The sequence below is a fragment of the Stylophora pistillata genome, chromosome 10, assembly GCF_964205215.1.
Source record: "Stylophora pistillata chromosome 10, jaStyPist1.2, whole genome shotgun sequence".
Classification (NCBI taxonomy): domain Eukaryota; kingdom Metazoa; phylum Cnidaria; class Anthozoa; order Scleractinia; family Pocilloporidae; genus Stylophora; species Stylophora pistillata.
In genome coordinates, this window is record NC_142528.1 from 22,324,001 (window position 1) to 22,346,500 (window position 22,500).

At 38.1% G+C, this 22,500-nt stretch overlaps 4 protein-coding genes across 7 annotated transcripts in view; all 4 read right to left on the bottom strand.

Moving 5' to 3' along the window:
- LOC148722256 (uncharacterized) overlaps positions 1-2,391 on the bottom strand; it is a 7,729-nt gene extending 5,338 nt beyond the window's left edge. The window contains exons 1-3 of one of the 3 annotated variants that reach the window (XR_015992703.1): positions 2,049-2,386; positions 1,557-1,956; positions 1-5 (exon numbers count right to left, since the gene is read on the bottom strand). The exon at positions 1-5 is cut by the window's left edge and continues 107 nt beyond it. Coding sequence is in view for 1 of the 3 variants with exons in the window: in XM_088736753.1 (XP_088592879.1) it covers positions 1,598-1,956; positions 2,049-2,139 (450 nt within the window). In the remaining 2 variants the exon portion in view is untranslated. Of the gene's footprint in view, positions 6-1,556; positions 1,957-2,048 lie in introns of all 3 variants that reach the window. The other 2 variants (XM_088736753.1, XM_088736752.1) reach the window with 2 other exon arrangements.
- A 29-nt stretch (positions 2,392-2,420) lies between these two features.
- LOC148722258 (uncharacterized) lies at positions 2,421-6,515 on the bottom strand. Of its 2 annotated transcripts, XM_088736754.1 has the most exons (3): positions 5,380-6,515; positions 4,792-5,069; positions 2,951-4,497 (listed from the first exon to the last, which is right to left on the bottom strand). In XM_088736754.1, the coding sequence occupies exons 2-3, from the start codon at positions 4,935-4,937 to the stop codon at positions 4,158-4,160; spliced, it is 486 nt and encodes a 161-aa protein (XP_088592880.1). In that variant the 5' UTR covers positions 4,938-5,069; positions 5,380-6,515; the 3' UTR covers positions 2,951-4,157. The 2 variants fall into 2 exon arrangements, with proteins under 2 accessions (XP_088592881.1, XP_088592880.1); XM_088736755.1 differs by lacking the exon at positions 2,951-4,497 and adding an exon at positions 2,421-2,735 and having other exon boundaries at positions 4,792-6,515.
- A 1,992-nt stretch (positions 6,516-8,507) lies between these two features.
- On the bottom strand, positions 8,508-9,131 carry LOC148722259 (uncharacterized). Its single transcript, XM_088737028.1, has one exon. The coding sequence runs from the start codon at positions 9,129-9,131 to the stop codon at positions 8,508-8,510; it is 624 nt and encodes a 207-aa protein (XP_088593154.1).
- Positions 9,132-14,887: 5,756 nt separating this feature from the next.
- Positions 14,888-22,500, bottom strand: part of LOC111329951 (TNF receptor-associated factor 6) — an 18,808-nt gene continuing 11,195 nt past the window's right edge. The window contains 6 exon segments of the mRNA XM_088736748.1: positions 14,888-16,006; positions 16,009-16,147; positions 16,445-16,722; positions 17,041-17,118; positions 18,132-18,206; positions 19,106-19,267. Of these exon segments, the coding sequence (XP_088592874.1) occupies positions 15,656-16,006; positions 16,009-16,147; positions 16,445-16,722; positions 17,041-17,118; positions 18,132-18,206; positions 19,106-19,267 (1,083 nt within the window). The 3' untranslated portion in view covers positions 14,888-15,655.

Here is a 22,500-nt window from a genome sequence, read left to right on the forward strand (position 1 = left end):
CTTGCCTTGAGTAGAGACAAAGGAAAGAGTACCATATAACCCCATACATTAATTATGCATTCAATTTCATTAATTATATATGCACCTCATTGTGTTTAAGACAATGACTTATTCCCATGGGTTTAGCATATATACATTACTAAATAAGTACTTACTGCTTCAATAAAAGAGAAATTGATTGAAAGCGGCTTTTTCATCTCCATTCTTTTCTCACGTTCTTCTCCCTTCTTCCCTTCGTTCCTAACTTCTCGGTTTTTTTTTTTTTTCTTTCCTTTCCTTTTTACCTTCTTGGCAGTTCTGCTGAGCCTTGAACCATCGCTCCTCAGACAACGTGTTATTATCAGACAATTATGAAACCATAGCCTTACCACTGTGCTACGCAAACCAGTTAGGAGTTCCTCTCCAAAAGCTACATTTTTTTTTACCTTTCAGTAAAAAAATTTTCATAACAATATGTGCATTGATATAATGCACCAAAGGTCCCCTTTGCACTAAAGAATGCATTTCTTCTTCTCTACGATTGGCCAAATACCACATAGAAAACAAAATTTATTCATACCTCTTTCTAATAACATTAACAAAAGAAGAAGATAGAAGGAAGAACAACAACAACAACTCGGAGATGGGGAGACTGAATTTTATTCGACTTTCTCGAATATTATCAGATCACGACCGGTGCATACAGTGGTGTAAGGATCACAACCTGCTTGTGACGTCGGTAAAATGTCCTCGAGCTGGGCGCAGCAATGAACTTAGCTGGACGCGACGTGCTTCATTGCGAGACGGGTACGAGTGGCGATGTTCAAAAAAGGGTTGCGATGGAATGGCTTCAATGCGCCGGAATTCACCGGTGCGCACACACAGGATATCGAAAATACATGGTGGGGAATCAAGTGAGGTTTGCCCCAAACAGGAACATCCAAAGGACTTTTCGATGGCTACCTACAAGAATATATGTGGCGTGAGCACTACGGAAACGATCCCTTTGGAAACGTTATCGAACATATCGCCCAACTTTGTCAAGTCCAGAAAGACTAGATACAAAGGTTTCTTTGCATCACTGTATGCACCGGCCTTCACGAACAATTTTCATCACTAGGACATGAAAGGATAATGAAAGAATCAACCAAAACCACAAGAACAGGTAAGACACAACATTTATTTAAACTTTGCATTGACAAACTTCAAAGCCTGACCGTAGACTTAACGTTATTTTCAAACCAATTTTACGCTTTCAAAGCAAAACTGAACATTCAGTTATATTTCAAAATTAAAAACCTCTGGAAAATTACTTGAGTTTTCTGTTTTGCAAAGCCAAAACGCGCCAAATTTACCCTGTTTCAAAAAAGACTTAGAAAAAAAAATCCAAATTTTCAAAACAAAGACTACTAGTCTCTGCGGAGTTCTATTGTTATCGCTATCGTTTTAATTGAACAAAGACTGAATGCATAATTAATGTATGGGGTTATATGGTACTCTTGCCGAGACAAATACTACTTTGTTCTATGCAGTTCATTCATGCTCTTATCACTTCCTACTAATATTACTAAACTTACCATCGATGTGCCAGCATTGATTTGGCCCATGCGATAGATTATTAGTGCCGTCGTTTGAGCTTCTTTTTCTTTCTCAAACTACTTGCCTCAGGATCAAGATCATGCAAGATTTGTGCAACCATGTTACGTGGGACGTGAATACTGTACTTTATTTTAAGCAAATGCCACATTTTCCTGTAACCCGACAGGCAGCCAGACCCTTGCATTTCCTCCTTGACTATGTCCTTTACTTCTTCCTCACTTCTCCAAGTCTCATTTCTTGATAATTCGTATTTCACAAGCCTCCGTTTAAGTGTTCGTACATTCAAGCATATATCATGCTTACTTCTCAAAAAATTGATGATCACATCATACTTGTACCCGAGATGGAAATAGCGTTCAATAATCTCCCTTTCGGGGTCTACAAAAATCACAAAACTACTGTCAAAATTGCAATATTGAAATTCCGTTCACAGCAATGATCCAAAGGGACAAAGTTAGATTTAGATTTACCATCCTGAAAAGATTCCACTCCGGCCCCACAGTTATAGCAATACTTTCCACCCTCTTGCACTTTCGTTTCACAAACTTGACATATAAACATCGTAACATTTGCAAAATGGCGAGCAACGAATTACAGCCAGGCGCTAATGCCCAATGCCCACCCATGGTAATGCGCGCGCACAGGTTTGAACTTTCCACGGAAAATAGAGGAAACGATGTCGAAACAGAAGGCACCCCCGAATAAACTCCGTTTAGGAAACAAGGAGAAGCCAGACGTTTTTCTTTTCCTATGCAAATTAAAATTTCAGATAAGAAAGGAGTTCCACTATGGCCAATCAAAAAAATGCTCTTACTGTTCAAATTATTCGTTAGCTTCTTTAAACTCGCTTCTGAGATATTTCCAGTGCGATTCACTCAAAGGATCAGTGACATTGGACGGAATTTCAACATAATCCCAAATGAAATAGGGGAAACTCTTAATGTTGCATTTTTTTGCGGTATGATAAAAGCGATTTGTTTCCTTCTTTTATGCTTTCGCGTTCGACCAATCTCCATCAACAGGATACAACCAGCGTTCTTTGTGGGCAAACACCAAATTGAATGGGATGACTTGCTTGCGTTGACAGAACTCGATTTCGCATGATTCACAGGTCCTGGCTTCAAAGTTCAAAATAGTACCCTTTTTCAGAGTCATGCCTGTGAAACCAGAAAGTTCTATGTGAATTATGCTGTGGCTGTCAATTCACACTGCTACTCTGTAATAAAATCACGTAGTTATTGAAATTGAAACACCTTATCTAATGTTATTCAGTATGGCCAAAGACTATATGAAAATTCATCTTTAACTTTAACAATGAAGTATTCACCATCAGATGATTTGCCAAAAACTGTTGATGTTTGTGGAACTGAAGTAAGGTTAGATCTTAAAAGTGTGTATTGTCTGATTCAGTTGACAGCAAATCAATTCTTGAAAATCTTGTGAGAAATAATGGTGAGTGCATAGGGTTTTTGATGTGGTTTTCTGTTTTTTGTATGACATGTATTTTTAAACCCACAAAAAGGTCAAAATATGTGTATTCCCTCTTGGTAATTAATGAAAGTCAAATGCCTCTAAATGAATTTACTAAAACTGTAAATAGCACTGCTTCTCTTGTTGCAGCCATCAACAATGTTCAATATTCAGAGATTTTTCTGTTAAAAACAATATGAACCACTGCACAGTAATATTGCTTCAATCTACTGATTTCTGACAACTCCCTCTGGGTGATCGTTTGGCAACAAACTATGAATCGGTACCAATGATAGATTAAAAATTCCCTTCTCTTGCCAGTTAAAGGCAAATACATAACCTACTCAAGGTTTGTAAAAGCCTTGAAAGTACTCGAAGGTGCTTGAATTTAAAAATAAAAAATTCAAGGCCTTAAAAGTACTTGAATTTGAGGACCAGGGCTTGATTTTTGCAATGCTTTTTCTTGAGCAATTTTCAAGTTGAAAATTACAATACTTTCATGAAAAAGCTGAGAAATAATATTTAATGATTTTAAAATTGTTTATGCAAACCTTTCCAAAAGTGGTCCTTCAATTTTCTAAAACTTGGCCTTCAAAGTCATTCAAAAGTCCTTGAATTTCAACCTTTGGAATCTGTAGTAACCTACTCCTACATAGAAATATATTATTTTGATTGTTATCTAGTACCATAACAACATTCATTACACTCCAGCAAACAAAAATAAACACAAGTAGACTTATTCATGACCGGCAAAGACGGAATTGCGTGACGACAGTAACAATGGCGATCTGGCACAGTCTCTTGAAGATAATTTCAGATGCGTGGTATTGAAAGCCCGAGTTCACGCAGCTATGCGTCCAGTTGGATTAATTGTTAACGAGAATTTTTAACAAACAGTTGCGACAGACAAATCGCTGCCCCCTGAGTGTTGGGACAGAAACCTTTCTCCGATGATAAGATCTGATATGTTTTCTTTCTAAATAGGCCCTGTTTATACTATGTTAATTCAATTCGTAGCTATGTTTATTCAAGCATTTACCTAAGGACGGGCATCCCAGAAAAAAAATGTAGGGTTCATCTTCAGGGGCCGTGTTGTTTTTTACACTCCTTTAGTGTCTAGGAGTCGTTAAAAGCAGTTTCCAGCCGAATCCGAATGATTTTGATGGGGGTCTTCGTTTTCTACACACCGCAATTGGCCATTCCAAGAAATCATCATGATCGCCTTGCATCAAATGAATGAGCAATGCCATGTGTTTGCCAACACCATCATCCATGCCATTCATGTTAATTCGCATGCACAAGTTGTAACCAAGGTACAGACTCGTGTAAAATGAAGGGCTATACTTTGCTGTGCAAGATCCACTGATGGCATCTTGAAAACAATCTCTGAACTTTTCTATTCTCAAGGTATATATTCCATCGCAAAAACGTCCTGCTTGCTTCCTCAACCTGTAATTTTCATTGGGGCAGTGAGGTTATTGTGGTTCATTGGTAAAAACAATTTCAGAGTCAAGGTCATATTGTGAATTTAAAAGTAGCACCAGGAATACAAAATTCAGGCTGAGATTGCTTCCACCTTATCTATGTTAACTTTATTTTACGTCAGTCCTACTTGTACCAAAAGTAAAATGAGTTTTGTTTCCATTGGTAAGGAAGGGCAGTCTTGGAAAATATTGAAAGATGATTTGACCTTTTTAACTTCCAAATAGAAATCATCGGTACTCCAGGTCTCACAAAACTCACTTGATCATTTGCAGTGCCATCCCAAGTCTCATTTGTGCTTCCTTTGTCTTCCTAAGTTGATGTTTCAGATGATACACTTCATTACTGAGCAAAGTAACACGATTCTTCAGTTCCTCTATTTCTTTTTGTTGCTGTTGAATTAACATTCCTTCCTGGTCTGCTTGCTGTTGGGAGGAATTGTCTCCACCCTCTTTCTTTTCTCTCGTGCACTTAAAGCAGAGACCAATATGACTTGACAGCTGCTCTGTGACATGTTTATTCACTTCAGATCAAAGACCCTGCAAAGCAAAAAAGTCTGTGAGACACCTCATCGAAAAATCTAAAAAAAACAGCTGTCAGTGTGTTCCCTCGTTGAGCTTCCTTCGTTGAAAAAATCATGTTTTGAATGAATACAGTAACCAAAGAGGGAATAACTTCTTCATGCGGATTACGGCAAAAAGTCTGTGAGACTCCTCATCGAAAAATCCGAAAAAAAAGCAGCTGTCAACATATTCACTCCTTCCTTCTTTGAAAAACCAAGGTTAAGTGAGAGAAATAACAGGCATCTGTAGAGACCAGTAGCGATGCTTATGGGGTTTGGGTACATACCCACTTTGTTGTGCTCTGTGAAACGGTCAGTCTCGGGAATGATGGTGTGGCCAACAAAGTCTAGACTTCTAAGATAGCTAGTAAAATCTGGATTTGTGAGCTTCATGACAGAAGTTGGATCCTGTCGATCTTTGTTTTCAAATCCGTCAACAAAACAGGAATGAGTGCAGGATCTTATACATCTTAACGAAGTTGACTTCTAACCTCAGTGGTTTGATACCTCTTTCCGAGCGAGGAAAACGGCGAAAATAGTAAAACCGGAAAAGACGAACAAGATAAAAAAGTGATAATGGGCACAATTTGACAGGCTTCACTTCCTTTGACACTCATAACTTGACTACAATTCATTCAGTCAACGCTAATGAATTTTTAGTCAAGACAAAAGTAAATTCCCGTATCCCGCTTTTTTTTCCTTGCGATTCCCGAATCCCATCCCCATAAAAATAGGAAATCCCGCTGCCGCTGGTTGTTAAAATTCCCGCATCCCGCTTCTGTTTTCAGCTCATATCCCGAATATCACCACGAAAAATAGCCAAATCCTGCATCCCGCCAAACCTATTGTGGACCCTCTGAATGCACGTTGCCCAGAGGACAGGCGGCATCGTGGGATGTGGAGCAGATTACATGATCTTGTTACCCTACTGTGAATAGGGTGTTACGAAAACGAAGACCCTCGAAAACGAAGACCCTGTAAACAGAAAACCGTAGAAATTACAACTTAAACACACATTAAACAACAACAACGCTTAGTAATATAATACATTACACTTCACGCGTTTCTTCCCATCATTATACTACCCGTATTATTATACGACCCGTCTTGACTTTTCTGTCTCGCTATGCGAGCCAATTTGGTGTTGATATTCTCGAGGGTTTCCTCGGGTAAACTTACAACACATATTATTATTCTGGAACAGCAGGCAGAATTCGAACGCTAGCTGCCTTTGATTTATAGGTAGCATTGCGTGACAGAATAGCAGAGAAGGCGTTCTGTACAGGAAAAATGACTCTTGGGTCCTGTCAATAAATAATCAATTTATACTGTATTTCGTAGCTAAAATAGATTCTGACGGTCGTTCAGCTTTCTCTGCTGGAAAATTCTCGTTAAAAAGTAAGCAATTCTTTTGGCTAATGCAGGGTCTTCGTTTTTGTACTATGAAAACGAAGACCCAAGTCTTCGTTTAAGACCCTTTATTGAAAGTAGAAAATCCTTTGAAAGTACGATTGTAGATGTACCCTGAGCACTAGTAATTGTTGTTTCGGCTTTTGATATGCTAAGACAGTTCGCGCGTGGTTTTTCTTGTTCTTTCTTCAGCCACCACTGCTTTCAGCTCTTGGATTTGTTTTTCTATGCAATGAGTCCAAATTTGGAACACACATCCCCATCGAAGCAGTGATCGCAATATTTTAGGCCTTATTCGGGCTTTGAAGAAAGGGTCTTCGTTTTCGTAGTACGAAAACGAAGACCCTGCATTAGCCAAAAGAATTGCTTACTTTTTAACGAGAATTTTCCAGCAGAGAAAGCTTAACGACCGTCAGAATCTATTTTAGCTACGAAGTACAGTAGAAATCGTTTATTTATTGACAGAACCCAAGAGTCATTTTTCCTGTACAGAACGCCTTCTCTGTTATTCTGTCATGCAATGCTATCTATAAAACAAAGGCAGCTGGCGTTGGAATATTCTGCGTGCTGTTCCAGACTAATAATATGTGAGGTAAGTTTACCCGACGAAACCCTCGAGAATATCAACACCAAATTGGCTCGCATAGCGAAATAGAACACTGACAAGACGGGCCGTATAATAATACGGACAATATAATAATACGGGCAGTATAATAATAGGAAGAAACGCGTGAAGTGTAATGTATAATATTACTGAGCGTTGTTACTGTTTAATGTGCTTTGAACTTGTAATTTCTACGGTTTTCTGGTTACAGGATCTTCGTTTTAGTACTACGAAAACGAAGACTGGGTCTTAGGTCTTAGGTCTTCGTTTTCATAACACCCGTTGTCTTGTGTGCAAATCTTGATCTTCTATCGGTAAATCAAATTTTAAATTTCAAGTTTTCGGGCTTTTTTTGCGTTTTGTTTGCACTTTGATCAGTAAAATATCCCCAACCAAAGAGGTAGCAAACCCCACAAGTATCCACAGAATTAGAAATGTTGGCAAACTTGTTTCACTCTTCTATCCCTCTTCAAAAATTATCACTAAAAGGTGTCGATCATCCAGTTGAGAACCTATGGAAGTGCACTGAAAACATAATCAAAGGGCTCTATCAGCGGCTTATTCTTGCACTTACTGACATACGCATCAGTGTCAACGATTGCGCTTACAACCGTCAATCGTGTATAATAATAATAATAACTAATAACAATATCAATAACGGTTAATATCAGTACATCCATGGTATGGCTCTTCGCCTCATGTAAGAGTAAATTAAGGGGAAAATAAATAAAAATACATAAATCTGAATTATGAATTTTTAAAAAAGCTAGGTGATAAACAGTAAAGTCGTATATGTGAACGATCCTTCGCAGTAAAGCACTATTTGAGTAATAGTGAAAATCAGACCTGAAAAAAAAAAAATTTCAGGCCTGTACGGGATTCGAACCACTGACCTCTGCGGTATCGCAGAGGTCAGTGGTTCGAATCCCGTACAGGCCTGAAATTTTTTTCAGGTCTGATTTTCCCTATTGCTCAAATAGTGCTTTACTGCGAAGGATCGTTCACATATACGTCTCATAACCGCAGTTCATACATATGTTTCATATGTTTGTTGTTGTTTAAACAGTAAAGTGTAATTAAACAATATATACATTATTTAAAACTAGTCAAGAAATTATTCCGCTTGAATTATTCCGGCAGCGCTCCCTTAAAATATATAATGTTTTCTTAATGAAGGATTTCAAATCATCACAGCATTTAACCTTGGATGGCAGAGTATTGAAGAGGGCTGCTGCGCTATACTGAAAAGTGTCCGAGAAATAGGGAATAAATATAGATCTATGGTCCTTGATAACCGTAAATTTCTAGCATGTCTTACTTGCTCAAGCTGAAGGTTTCTGGGCCAATCATAGAGTATATAGCTTTGTGCGCGGCCTTTAGAACGTGCCATTCTCTCCGTTCTCACATAGGCAGGCAGCCTAACTTAAGAATAGAATCAATATTGTTCACATAGCGTCCTAAAACAAAATTGGCTGCAGCAAACTGGATGCGCTGTAACTTTTTTATAAGGCAATCAGTAATTGGATCGAATATATTATCATTAAAGTCTAGGCGAGATAGGACCAGAGATTTAACGAAATTTTTTCTAAGATGGTATTTTGTAAAGTTCTTGATTTCCCTCAGCACAGCTAGGACACCATAACAAGATGAGGCAAGATGCTTGACATGATTATCCCCCTTCAAGGTGTCAATCATGTGAACCCCAAGTAATTTAACAGAGTGAACACGCTCGAGGGGTTTATCTCCTACAGATAAATGTATAGCACGTTCAGCAAGAGAATGGTATGACAACATCTGAGGAGTTAAGAACAACATACACTTAGTCTTTGCAGGGTTCAGCGCCAAGTTGGAGTCCTGGGACCAGTTTGTGATACTTAGAAGAGTCTCATTCGCGTCCACAGCTCTTGAACGTAACTCCTTGACATTACAATGGCTGTACAGTGAGGTGTCGTCCGCATACTGGACACATTCCATCAATGGTGGAGTGACCTTGTGTAGATCTGATACATATAAGTTAAAAATCATCGGTCCCTGGATGAACCCCTGTGGAACGCCATACTGAGATGACTGGAATGAGGACTTCTTATCGTCGATCTGCACGAACTGGGAGCGGCCAGATAGATAGCTCAAGAGCCACTTAAGAAAGGGTTTTGAGAAACAGAGCTTGTAGAATATTATACTGCGTTTTAAAGCCTCACAAGCACAAAATGATATTCAGTCCCCGCCGCTCAGTGATATACATGGATGTGGACAAAATCTGGCCTAGGCCATGGCCTACCCTGTGGCCTAACCTATGGCCTACCGGTGCTCAGATTTTTAAAAGGATGGCATTGCTGGAAACCTTTCAACGTTTTCCTGAGTACTGTCTTACCAACGAGTTTCTTCTGCTGTTTTGGCGGCCACATTCAGATCAAAATTTCTTAACCTTCTGATAGAATAAGGAGATCGAGGAACGGAAGCCGGTTAAAAGCAGCTTTTGGGCAAACATCATTATATCAGCTCTCTTTTTAAATTAGTGCAATACTGGCCATTTCTTTGGAAAAGCAAGTAGAGTTTGCGAAATGTTTACGACGGCGATGCGTGCGTGTCCCGGGGTGCTCGTTGCAAATTCAATACTCTACAGCACTTCAGGGCACTTAAAAAATTGGCCTGGCACGTACTGTTTGCATTTTCTTATCTGGATATGTATGCTCTCCAATATAACGCCGTTCATTACATTTTTACACCGGCACTCCACTTTATGTTACCAACTGACAGCCTGCATCATGAAGCCGCCATTTTGTTTATCCTCTGCGACCACGCAATATTGGCCCCTCCTCTCCCCTCCCCCTTAACCTACCGTTATAGTTGAGTGCTGTGATATTTGCAGTGTTTCGTTCCCTCGGACGTTGAAAATCGTGTTAGCGACCTCTAAGTATACCCATTTCAGAGACAGATAATTGTACACCAGCCTATTCGTTCGACTCTTACTGATTTTATTTTTATGTTCTTAAAAATCTGACCACCGGTAGGCCACAGGGTAGGCCACAGGGTAGGCCACAGGGTAGGCCGCAGGGTAGGCCACAGGGTAGGCCACAGGGTAGGCCACAGGGTAGGCCACAGGGTAGGCCATAGGGTAGGCCACAGGGTTGGCCACAGGGTAGGCCACAGGGTAGGCCATAGGGTAGGCCATAGGGTAGACCATAGGGTAGGCCATGGCCTACGCCAGGTTTTGTCCACACCCGATATACATTGCTTCTGTTTGGTTCTTCGTCGCCCTTGTCGTGATCTTCCCCATGTTATTTTCATGGTCCACGATAGGTTTCGGACCGAAGGCGGCCACTTGTGTTATGATTAACACTGTGGAGGTACAAGTCGGTTACACCGTATTCATCGTGGCCTTTTTCGTAGTTTTATGTTTGAGCACCATCTGTATCTGCTATTTTTGTGTTTCTCGATTCATTCAACAACACAACCTTAACACCATTTTTATGTCAGCGCAAGAGATCAACCGGACCAAGAAGTTGTTCGTGCTCGTGTTCACATTCACCGCTCAGTGGATCGCAACATTCTTGACGATCGTCTTATCCAATTTGGTTCCGAAGACCCAATTTCCTCGTCCGTTTGTGTTGATGATCACGTATCTGATTCATCTGAGCAGTGCTTTTAATCCGTGGATATATGGCTTCCTGTGTCCGGTTGTTCCTGTGTTCCTGTGTTCGGATGCTGCTGGTCTTATACTGTTAGCTGGAGACATCTGTCCTTAACCTGGTCCTTCTTTTCAACTAAAAAAATCTGGCTTATCGTTCGGCCCCAAAAGTAGAGGATTAGCTATGGCTCATCTTAATATTCGCAGTCTGCTACACAAGATTGATCAAGTGAATCTTATCATGGGCGGTGCTAAGTCGTTAGATATATTATCATTCTCAGAGACTTGGCTTAATGATTTGGTTACTGACGACGAGATTCTTATGCCTGGCTATAGCTGTGTGAGGCGGGATCGCCAAGGTAAGGTTGGTGAAGGAGTGGCTATGTATTGCCGCGATTCGATCAATTTTACTATTCGCGAAGACCTAAATAATGCGAATGAAGCTGTGTGGATTCAAGTCAACCGAAAAAAGTGCACACCTCTTGTTGTTGGTTGTAACTATAGACCACCAGAACAACAGATGGACAACTTTACTGTTAACTTCGGTAAATCATTGTCCAAGATTGACCCTGCGTTTGATAAAGTTGCGCTTGGTGATTTTAATATAGATTTTTCGATTGGAAGGAGAAATGCAAATTTGGCTCATAAAAGATTGCTCAAGGAAATTACGTGAGGCGTGAGTAATCCAGTAGTCAGTGCGCTGGACTCTGGGTTAAAAGGCCCGGGTTCAAGTCCTGGCTGGGGCTTAACGTTGAGTCCTTAAGCAAGACACTGACTTCACTCACATTGTTTCGTCTTCTCGGATAGGACGTAAAGCCGGAGGTCCCGTCCCTTTAAGGGTAAGGGGTAAGAGACGTTAATTTCCCACGCACGAGATTACTGTGTGCTGGATGTCCTCCCCTGGGGTGGGTTGGGTGGGAAAACAGCAGGTCCACATCAGCTTATACAGTTGCCAATAAATTCAACCTGCTTGAACAAATAAACATGATGATGATGATGATGATGATGAATTGCTGAGCTACACGATCTCAAACAAGTTATTGAATCTTCGACACGCGTCACGGAACACTATGAATCTCTCATCGACTTATGCTTTACGGAGTCCGATGTTTTAGATCCTGGTTTGAGCTATCATTCTTTGGTTTACTGTGTAATGAAGAGCGGTCGTCACCGAGTTCCACCAAAAACGAGCCAATTTCGCTCGTATAAAAATTAGAACAGAGATTCCTTTGTATCTGATCTCCGCCAAGTACCTTGGCATGTGGTTTTAAATAACCATGAAGATATCGATGACTGTATTGACACTTGGAACAAATTATTCTCAGAGGTTGCCGCAGTACATGCTCCAATAAGAACAAGCCGGGTTGGAGGTTTTTCTATTCCTTGGATAAAGTCTAGCATTATAGCTCTTATGAATAAGCGAGATCACCATCTGAAAAAAGCCAAGGGGAAGAAAGACAACACTCACTGGCGTCTGTACCGTGAATTGAGGAACAAGGTAACCCACAGTATCAAGAAAGCCAAATCTGATTATTATACAACAACAAACATATGAAACATATGTGTGAACTGCGGTTATGAGACGTATATGAGCACGATCCTTCGCAGTAAAGCACTATTTGAGCAATAGTGAAAATCAGACCTGAAAAAAATTTCAGGCCTGTACGGGATTCGAACCACTGACCTTGTTGTTGTTTGATTTATCATCTACGGGTTTATGTCGAATTAATTTGATGGCCTGCTCTCAGTTGGCTTGTTAGCTCAATTGGTAAGAGCGCTGCACTAGTATCGCAGAGGTCAGTGGTTCGAATCCCGTACAGGCCTGAAATTTTTTTCAGGTCTGATTTTCACTATTGCTCAAATAGTGCTTTACTGCGAAGGATCGTGCTCATATACGTCTGATTATTATACTAACCTAATAATTAAGAGCAGTAAATCAAGCTCTAAAGACTTCTGGAAAGCTTTAAAACAAACTTTACCTCCTTCTAAAACTTCCTCCAGGATTACTACCAGTTTGTTAGCTGATGGTGTCCTTCTCACCTCAGCTCAATCTATTGCCTTGACTTTTAATTCATATTTCGTGAACTTGGGTAAATCCCTTGCGGAAAAAATCGTTCCCGAACCGTACATAGCTAAAGCTACGGCCTGCCACTCGACTTTCACGTTTCAACCGACTAGTGAAGATTTTGTCTCAAGATCCATCAGTTCATTGAAAACTAATAAGGCCTTTGGCCTCGACAAAATTTGCGCGCGTCTTTTAAAAGATGCTTATCCCTTCAAACAAGAACATTTCCTTCGATATGGAAAACAGCAAAGGTTATACCCTTGTTTAAAAGGGGTGATTAACAGAATGCCTCTAATTACAGGCCAATTTCCATTCTCCCGACTGTAAGCAAGATTTTAGAGAAGGCGGTACATACTCAGTTTTATGCATATCTTACTGAGAATAATTTAATTTCACCCAACCAGTTTGGATTTAGATTGAAGTCATCTACTATTACTGCCGCCACTCAACTTTCTGATCAGTACTATTTTGGAACTTTTAGGTTTATTTGTCTGGACTTTGAAGATCCTATCGGACTAAGTTCCTTAAACGATGCTAGGTTCAAGAATAATTTAATAGGCGGATGGAACATTTAATATTTTTTTAGGGTTTAGGGGCACTCAATTTTAAAGTTTAGCTTTTATCTATGTAGTAGTGACAATTGAATAGGCTACGCCTTTGGCGCCCTATATCAATTTTATTTGTAACCTGAAGCATTCAGAAGTGTATATTAATTGCGGTAATAATCCAAGGAGGACCCTTGTGTTCACTGATTCATTTCTGAAATGTTTACATACTGTTCTCGATTCGATAATGAAACTTTAGGAAAATGTGTAATATACGAATCCAAGAAAATATGAACTGAATTTATATTCTCTTGATGAGTCTAATCGTGCAGTTTACTCTCTTTTCTTAGACACATTCGAAATCGAACAGTTTGACTCTCCAATCAGACAAAACTACGTATGAGCTCTACCTTATAATTAGTTACTTCCGCTTAGCGAACAGGAAACGCTGAAGATTAACGCGGATTATCCACTTTTTTTCTCCTAAAGTTCGGATGTTAAAAGCATAATCGTTTGGTTATTCATCTTATAGCAACAAGATTTCGCTTCATTAAGAATCAGGGATGGCTTGTTTACTTGGAGAGCCGGGGAAGAAAACCAACTGTGTTTGTAGCACGATAAACCCTGACGAGAGTCGTTTATGTTTTCCTTGTTTTGATTGTCCGCTGCTACATTTTGCAACTCCATCACCGAAATTGTCCAATAACGAACTCTGTAAGTCCGCTCCACGCAATGTTCTTCTTGCGCGGGATCAAAGCGGGCAATCCCGAGCAGGCGAGATGGGCTCATCTTGCCCGTTGAGGCAGCCAATCAAAATACAGAATTCATTTCATGTATTGTCCACGGTCACTTTCAGCGATATATGAGTATGTCTGTGAACTGGAGACTAACACATGAATATGAAAGTCAGGTGATATTCGGAGTAAAGCACGCTACTTCAGCAATAGTGAAAAGAAAGCCTGAAAAAGTTCAGGCCTGTACGGGAGTTGAATCTATGACCTCTGTGATATCGGTGCAGTACTTTACCAGTCACTCTACCAGCTGAGCTAACTAGACAACTGGAGAGCTCTTGTTGTTTCGTAAAAAAAAACATGAAGTGATGAATAAATGACTGTGAACTGAGTAAATAGAAGAAAATCATATGTGTGAACTGCGAATTAATAAATTATTATGAAGGACTTTTTAGCATGTAGTCATGAATGTATATAGAAACGTACCAAACATGAATAAATAGAGAGAGGCTCTTGAGTGCTTGGAAAACTTCCAAATAACATTTGTTGGATTTGCAAACATTAAGTTGATCTTTGCAGTCTTAGGTGAAGAGAGGTAATACGAGGTTGAAGCATTTTACTGGAAATCAGAGTAGGCCCAATGTGCAATTTTTTCCATAATTAGGACTGATGTTGCATCTCCCACAAGTCTCAATAAAATGTTATTTGAGTTTGAATTATAATAACATAAGTCATCACACCAACTACAAAAACAATCGAACCACTGATTTGTTAAAGCTGAAAAAAAACCCTGAAGAGTACCAGAAAAAAAATATGGCTATAAACAAGCCCCATTTATTTAAACCCTGGCACAACTGCACATCTTTTCTATAAACTGTTCTGAGAACCCTTCCAGTTCTCTAGAATGAAAACATTTAGTCGCATAGCTTATTCTTAATTTTTTGAGCCTACAATGTGCACGTCTATTGGATGAGTCAGCTTAAGTTTTACTTAATCTACTATTTGATAGCAGCTTTTTTTGACCTTTGGTTAATCATTAAAATCTTTCCAGTAACCGGATGTAGTTTAATATTTGCTACATTTGTGGAGCTGTTCCTTTTTTTTTAGTTGCAATGCAAGTACAATCATATGTTTCAAGTTACTTAAATTATACATAAAAAAAACTAGGTACAAAGTAATGTAAAAAATAACGGGATCATTTTGTAAAACGTCTTTTAGGTCATGACAATCTATTCAGGCAAGCAAGTTGTGATCGGAGAGTTATAAGACTCCATTTAGGCTTTTTTGCACTAACCCCTTTCATGTAGCTTAACTTTTACATTGTATACCTTCAAACAGACCTGCGACTAGAATTAATTAAAAAATTATCAGCATACATGTATATGCATGGGATCCAGCAGAACGTTAATCATGAATAATCAAAACAAAAGAATAAAAGGGTTAAAACTGAATAAAATGCTCACTGTATGTAACTGATAATTACCATATAACATCACACATGACCAGCAGAGTTCATCTCTGATCTTTCCACCTCCACTGAAATGTTTTAAAGATTCCAAGCAAGTCATGATTGTGCTGGACTAGCCAATAATCTCAAATTTCACTAGCAGAGTATCATTCTTGGTGTACCGTGGTTGGCAAATCAGCTCAATAGGGGCAAATCTTGGGTAACCCAATCCATAGTAGTTGTGCGGTGCCACTGGTCTTTGACATGCTTGCCCTTCAGGCTCAGCCACCAGGGTTTTGCTGATATCACGATGCATCTCTTCGTCTTCAGATTGATCCAAGATGGACAATCTCAACTTTTTAGCAAATGGCCATTCCAAGAAATCATCATGATCACCTTGCATCAAATGAATGAACAATGCCATATGTTTGCCAACACCATCATCCACACCATTCATGTTAATTCGCATGCACAGGCTGTACCCTGAGGATACAGACTGGTGTAAAACGAAGGGCTGTACTTTCCTTTGCTTGATCCACTGATGGCATCTTGGAAACATTCTCTGAACTTTTCTATTCTCCAGGTATATGTCCCATCACAAAAACGTCCTACTTGCTTCCTCAACCTGTATTTTTCATTGGGGTAATGAAGTTATTGCCAGTTATTAAAAACAATTTCAGAGTCAAGGTCACAATGTGAATTCAAAATAGCAGAAGGGATATGAAATTCGAGCTGAGATTAGTTACAACTTACATAATTATGTTCAATTTATTTTATGTCAGTCCTACTTGTACCAAAAGTAAATTAAAAATTAGTTTTCTTTCCATTGGTACCAGCAATCTTGGAAAATATTGGGGAGATTATTTGAGCATTCTAACTTCCAAAAAGAAATCATCATTACGTCAGGTCTTACAACATTTACTTGATTATTTGTAGTGGTGTCCCAAGTCTCACTAGTGCTTCCTTTGCCTCCTCCAGTTGATGTTTCAGATGGTGCATCTCATTACTGAGCAAAGTAACATGATTCTTCAGTTCCTCTATTTCTTTTTGTTGCTGTTGAATCAACATTCCTTCCTGGTCTGCTTGCTGTTGGGAGGAATTGACTCCACTCTCTTTCGTTTCCCTCATGTACTTAAAGCAGAGACCAATATGACTTGACAGCTGCTCTGTGACATGTTTATTCACTTCAGATCGAAGACCCTGAAAAACAAAAAAGTATGTGACACACTTCAATGATGAATCTGGAATAAAAGCAGCAGTCACCAAGTTCACTCCTAGAACTTCCTTCTTTAAGAAAACTTTGTTTTCAATTGAATGCATTAACAACCAAAGAGGGAATAACTTCTTCAAGCATGTTATAATCATACCGTATTTCTTCAGTGTTTCAATAGAGCATAAAAAGCTAGAGAACAGTCTTTTTAGCTGATTATATATCACCACAGACCAATTAATATCGTATAATTATTAACCGTGATAAAAGATAAATATTCAAATTTCTATTTTGTGGTTTCTTAATACCTCAAAAGTGCATCCCACTATGTGAAGGGGACATTCAATTCTCACATTTAAGCACTGTTGTTCCAAGTGGAATACCATCTAATAAAGAGAGGGCAATCAATTCATTTTAGTAACTTAATCAGAACACCATGTGAGAAAGTCCCTCTTAGTTACTAAGAACTAAAAACTATGCACTTAAGTCCATGTACACTTTCAAAAAAACAACAATACTGGTTTTGCAAAACCCAGGTAAAATAACTATCACTGCAGGACAACAACTTTTTCTTCTTCTTTGATCTCATGGAAAGTATTATTTTCTTCCAAAATTGATTTATCTATCATGAGTTATTGTAAGTAAATTCAAATGTATGTTTTAAGTTGTAAGAGACTGGTTCTTTTTGGCTGTAATGGCATGTGAAAATCTTGTCTTTCTTCCACTAAAAAAAAGATGCTTTTTCTTCATTAAATTCTATCAGAAACTTGTAAATTTGCAAATAGTTAGCAAAAGTGTATTATAGTAAAACTCAAAACTTACGTCAATGTTTTGCTATGAACAAAAGTTTTGGAGAGCTCAGATATTAAATGAATAAAGTTTCATGGATTAATGTAGTTGTTAATTATAAACACCAGTCATTCGAACTTTTTGGAGGCCAGTTGTGTCAATCAATGAAAGAAAACATATTTGGTGCCCCAAAATTCATTTCAATATCAATTTTTATGAAAAAACTAAAGTAATTCGAGAAGGAGAGAGAAGAGAGAATTGATAAGTTATCTATAGGTTAAAAGTCATGACCAAAGACTGCTTAAATGTGCTGCCCAGCTGGCAAGACAATACAGCTATAAAAATTTGCCCCAAAGGTAGTGATGTACAGGCAACTCCACACCCAATTAATAGAATACTGCCAGCAGTGGGCAGAAGGGATGGGAGAATACCGCCTGCTCTCGTAACCAGTCAGGTTGCAGGATTTGTAGAATGTGGCCTGTTCACTCACTGAGAAAAAAATTAATTAAATATTATAATGGGTAAAATAATGATAAAGATGAATATTAAATTTATGATGTAATAATGGTTAAAATAACAGATCTTGATAAAATAAGCAGAAAAATCCTACCTTGCCTCTCTCTATACCCTCTTCTCTACACTTGTCACATTGCTGTGGATACTTGATACAGTTTTTAAAATGGTGCTGGTAAAAGCATTCAAATCAAATGAACATGAAGAAAAAAAAAAAAAAACCAAACCAAACCAAACCAAAGTGGATTTAATACAACTTACTGAGTGAGAAAGTACTGTTCAAGTACTGTTTCAATAACTGTCCCATTGTGTTAATTGTATATTCCAGTTTAAAAAAAAATTTTTTTTTGATTTCCTTTCATGACTACTATTCTCCTTCCACCTTCCGCCATGAAAATATAAGAGCTTAGGACTGTATCATGCTATCAAATGTGACATCTGCACTAACCTGATGTTACAATTAATGAAGAAATCAGTAATTTGGGGAGGGTTACAAATTTATTAAAAAGGGAAGCTATGGTAATTTTGAGAAGGGCTTGTGTCCTCATCATGTCTCGGAGTATTTTTTTTTCTGATTGCTGGGTATCTAACAATTACGGGAAGGGGGACAATAACAATTCCTTTAGACCTTCAAAATGAATGGGGAAAAAAGAAATTATCACATTCCAATCTTAATAAATGTAATATGAACCCTTCCCTTAGAGTAACCCCTTAAATGGTTTTTCAATTTGACAGAAGGGTAAAATAATAATAAATTTGATTGAATTTACCAAACATTTTCCTTTTTTTTTTCGAAACTAAAAAGAAGGTAACTTAAGGTTAAGCTACCCAAAACAAATATATGTTGCATTTGTTGTGAAATGAACTTTCTGGTCCTCAGTAACTTTGCAGCAGCAACAACAACAACAATGAAAATCATAAGAATTCATTGTACAGATATTAAAAAAAAAAAACCTCGTACATTATACCTGAGGAGATATCTCCTTTCTAAAGTACACAGCGTACATAACTGGGTTGCATTGAGGTGAACATCTTATGAATGATATCATTCAGTAACAAATTTAAACCTTCCTCCAATTCATTCCACAAAACTGCCTCATTACAATAATCACAGAGGATTTTCCTGAGCAAACACTCTGTTGCCATGTGCTGCTGGAGATCTTTTCGCTTTACTTGCTTCTTGCAGTCATTATTGCAGTCCACCATAACATATAGACACTCACTTTGGTGATCCTAAGGTGCATCAAAATAATTTAACACTGTATTGCTCCCTGGAATGATCAGTACTCACATCTACCTTCCAACTTCAGACTTAATCAACCAGACAGAAACATGCCAAGCACCAATAGTATCCATAGTATATTGTGTATGGTTTGAATTATAAGCATGCAAGGCCAAATTCTCCAGACTAACCAAAAACAAATGTTTCCTAAGTTAGGATAGTTTCAATCAGATATTACCCTGCCAAATTGAGCCAAGGTTTATACTGTCAGGCTTGCTTTCATTTTTGTAATGAAACAAGATGAAACAAAGTAAAAATTCTGTTTCCTCAGCCTAGAACTGACACATTTTTATCTGATGGGAAGTTTTTAATTTTGAAAATAAAATGAAAAAAATCAGTACTTTGAGAAATTTTCTGTTATAAATATTGCTTCTTTCGTAAATGAAAAATAATTGTGTTCATTTTTCTCTGAGCAGGTTGATAATGAGTTTTTCCAATTACATCCAATTTTCTATAGCTAGCCTAATCCTTCAATATTGGATAAAATACATATCCTCTTGACTGTTCTTAATTTTAATATCTTACAATTTCCAATTTAAAGAAAACAATGGTGCTATTCTTGGAGTTCACATTCCCAATCAGCAGAGGAAAGACAGCACAGTTTTCTAAATTGAGATGTGGACATCTTTTGTAGACTGTTTTTTGTGGACCATAGACGGAAGTGAACTGAACTGGAGGTGATTTGTGATGTTCCTCCCCATCACCTTTCCCTTTGCCTTAATTAATAGCAAAGTCCAGATAAACTTCAATGTTGCGATAAGGAAGTGCAAAGAAGAAAATAATGTTTGTATGGTGTAATAAATGAATTAACATCAAGTCATAATTTTGCAACTTCTTAAAGACACATTATGGATTGAGAAGCCAAAATGTTCACAACTAGAGACCTCCATCAGATTTTTTGTACATACTACCAAGTTCACAAGACAGACAATAGTCACCCATACTGGAAAGTCCCTGAGCTTATTTGAGTTTGTGTTGGTAGGTACGTTAATCATTGCTTAATTATAATAAATTGTGCTTTTCCTTTGGAGCTCCTCAATATACAACACTAACATCAATAATAGTGGCCAAGAGAGACACACTAAAACATTTTTTGAGCTCCTGTTTCAATCCATGCAGACTTGAGGCTCACTCACACGGATCGATACAGAACTGCTTTACAATCAGCTTCACAATTTGCTTTACTGTCTTCAAAACAAAACATGAAACAATCTTTTATTAAAACTTGCTCATGATGGCTACCAGTCACGTGAGATCATGTTATCGAGTTTATCGCAATGAAGCTCTTCTCTACTGAAACCACAGGCACCAACTGCAACTACCCCAACAGCACACGTGGGTGGGTTAAATCAATCACAAGATGAACACAGGGAATGACAACTTTCTCTTCACTGTACATTAATGAATTCTCAGAAATAGTACAAAGTAGAAATACAATGCACTGATTTCACTTTGATATTTACCGTTATGTTAATTGGTGTCAACATAATGTAAGGCAAAGAATGAGTAGAGCGGTGCCAAGAAAATTCACAACCCAAATAAGTATGTTCTTAAAAAGAGCAAAAGAGTTATTATTGAAAGTGCAAATTAAAATGAATACAAAAAGTTGTTTCATATATTCCTCAAAGCTTCATGCATACTTAATCAGGAAAAGCAGTGTGAACTGTAGGTTCAATCATGAATTCTTTGCAAGTTCTGATCATACTGTCAACAAACAATCAAATTTTATTTCTTGATATTTCAGGATTTGATTTCATTCTCAATTTTAGTAAAATGTTCTATTGTCCTCACGTCATTCAGCATGAGAGGCACTTCATCAAGACAGGATGTACCATCATCAACTTGTATCTCAGATTATAACAATACTCAGTTTCAGTTAAGATTAAGTATTTGGCTGTTTATGTTTCTATCTCATTTTGAAATAAAGTTATCTTGTGTTAACTTAATTTTTTTCTGTGAATGTGGCAATACCAAGATAACCACACAACATTCCACCCTGCTTTTCTAATCCTAACAGACTATCCGTTTTTTAAGAAGCAAGGGGATGCTCATGGGATTTAAGGGGGGAAGGCATGCTAAAATAATTGGGCTTCAAAGAACAGGGAGGTCAGCCAAAATTTAGGCTCTGAACGGGAGTTCGCTCTCTAATAATCACTAAATAGTGTACTTCTAATGGAAAAAACATTTCTTAATCCATTACTGCCATGTTGCTGTACAAAGAATGCTTTAGAACTATATATGACTTTTTTTTTTCTCAAAACGTAGCCTTGTTTTGTTTTGATTGCGTGATTATAAAATATCCTTTTTTGGCGAGCCACACAAAGAGTTGTTTCAGTTTTATTGGTTCCCTTTACATCATAGAAGTATATTAGGCCTTTTTTCATACAAACATTTTAGTTTTAAGGAGTTGTCCCTGGTGCAAAGAGGAGTTCTATAGGAGTCTTTCTGAGTTTTTTTCTTTCTAAGTATTCTCATCCCTGGAGCCAAGATCAGACATAAGTCATGATCATTAATTGTGTTTTCTGTCGTCAGATTTGTAGTTTAGTTCGTTTCCTGAGCTCAGACAAATCTTAATCCTGCACTCCTTTTTAGTTTTTACCGCAAGTGTTGTAATAAGTCGGCTAGCCTGATTACATAATTTAGTTTAATCATGACAGGACGGAAAACATGTGCACTGTAAGTACCTCCCGTTGTCACATACAAAGCCTTAGAAAAGTTTTCTAAGGCTTTGTATGAGAAAACGGCAGGTACTTACAGTGTATTCTTTTTTCGTCCTGTCATGAACATGTGTTAGAGCGTGCTGTCCATCCTGTACTTCACTGTGGTAGACCTGGCGAACCCAATTACACTGCACCCCATGTCTGCCGTGCTGGGAACGCAACAATTACCCCAAAAATAGCATTTCTGACTATCTGAAAATTAAAATTTTCCCAAGGGAGCATGCCCATGACCTCTCCCCATTACCCCCCTAGTTTGTTATTTTAATACAGTTTACTTACATTATTATAATGCTCATTCTTAAAAAAAATATCAGTACCACATTATATTATCAATAACAACCCTTTTTTTCCCTTTGTTGTGATGACCAACAATAGCTTTTACTATCATGAAAAATTTCCATCACCGTTACATGAATGAGCTGGCACTAAGAGCCCTTTGATTTTCCTTCTAAGGAAACGCAGGT

Excerpts from the sequence above, each read along its gene's own strand:
- LOC148722258 (XM_088736754.1), bottom strand. The coding sequence starts at position 4,937 with ATGTTAATTCAACAGCAACAAAAAGAAATAGAGGAACTGAAGAATCGT. Across the intron at positions 4,498-4,791 it reads ATGGCACTGCAAATGATCAA|GTTGAGGAAGCAAGCAGGAC; the intron begins GTGAGTTTTGTG and ends TGAAAATTACAG.
- LOC148722259 (XM_088737028.1), bottom strand. The coding sequence starts at position 9,131 with ATGATTTTTAACTTATATGTATCAGATCTACACAAGGTCACTCCACCA.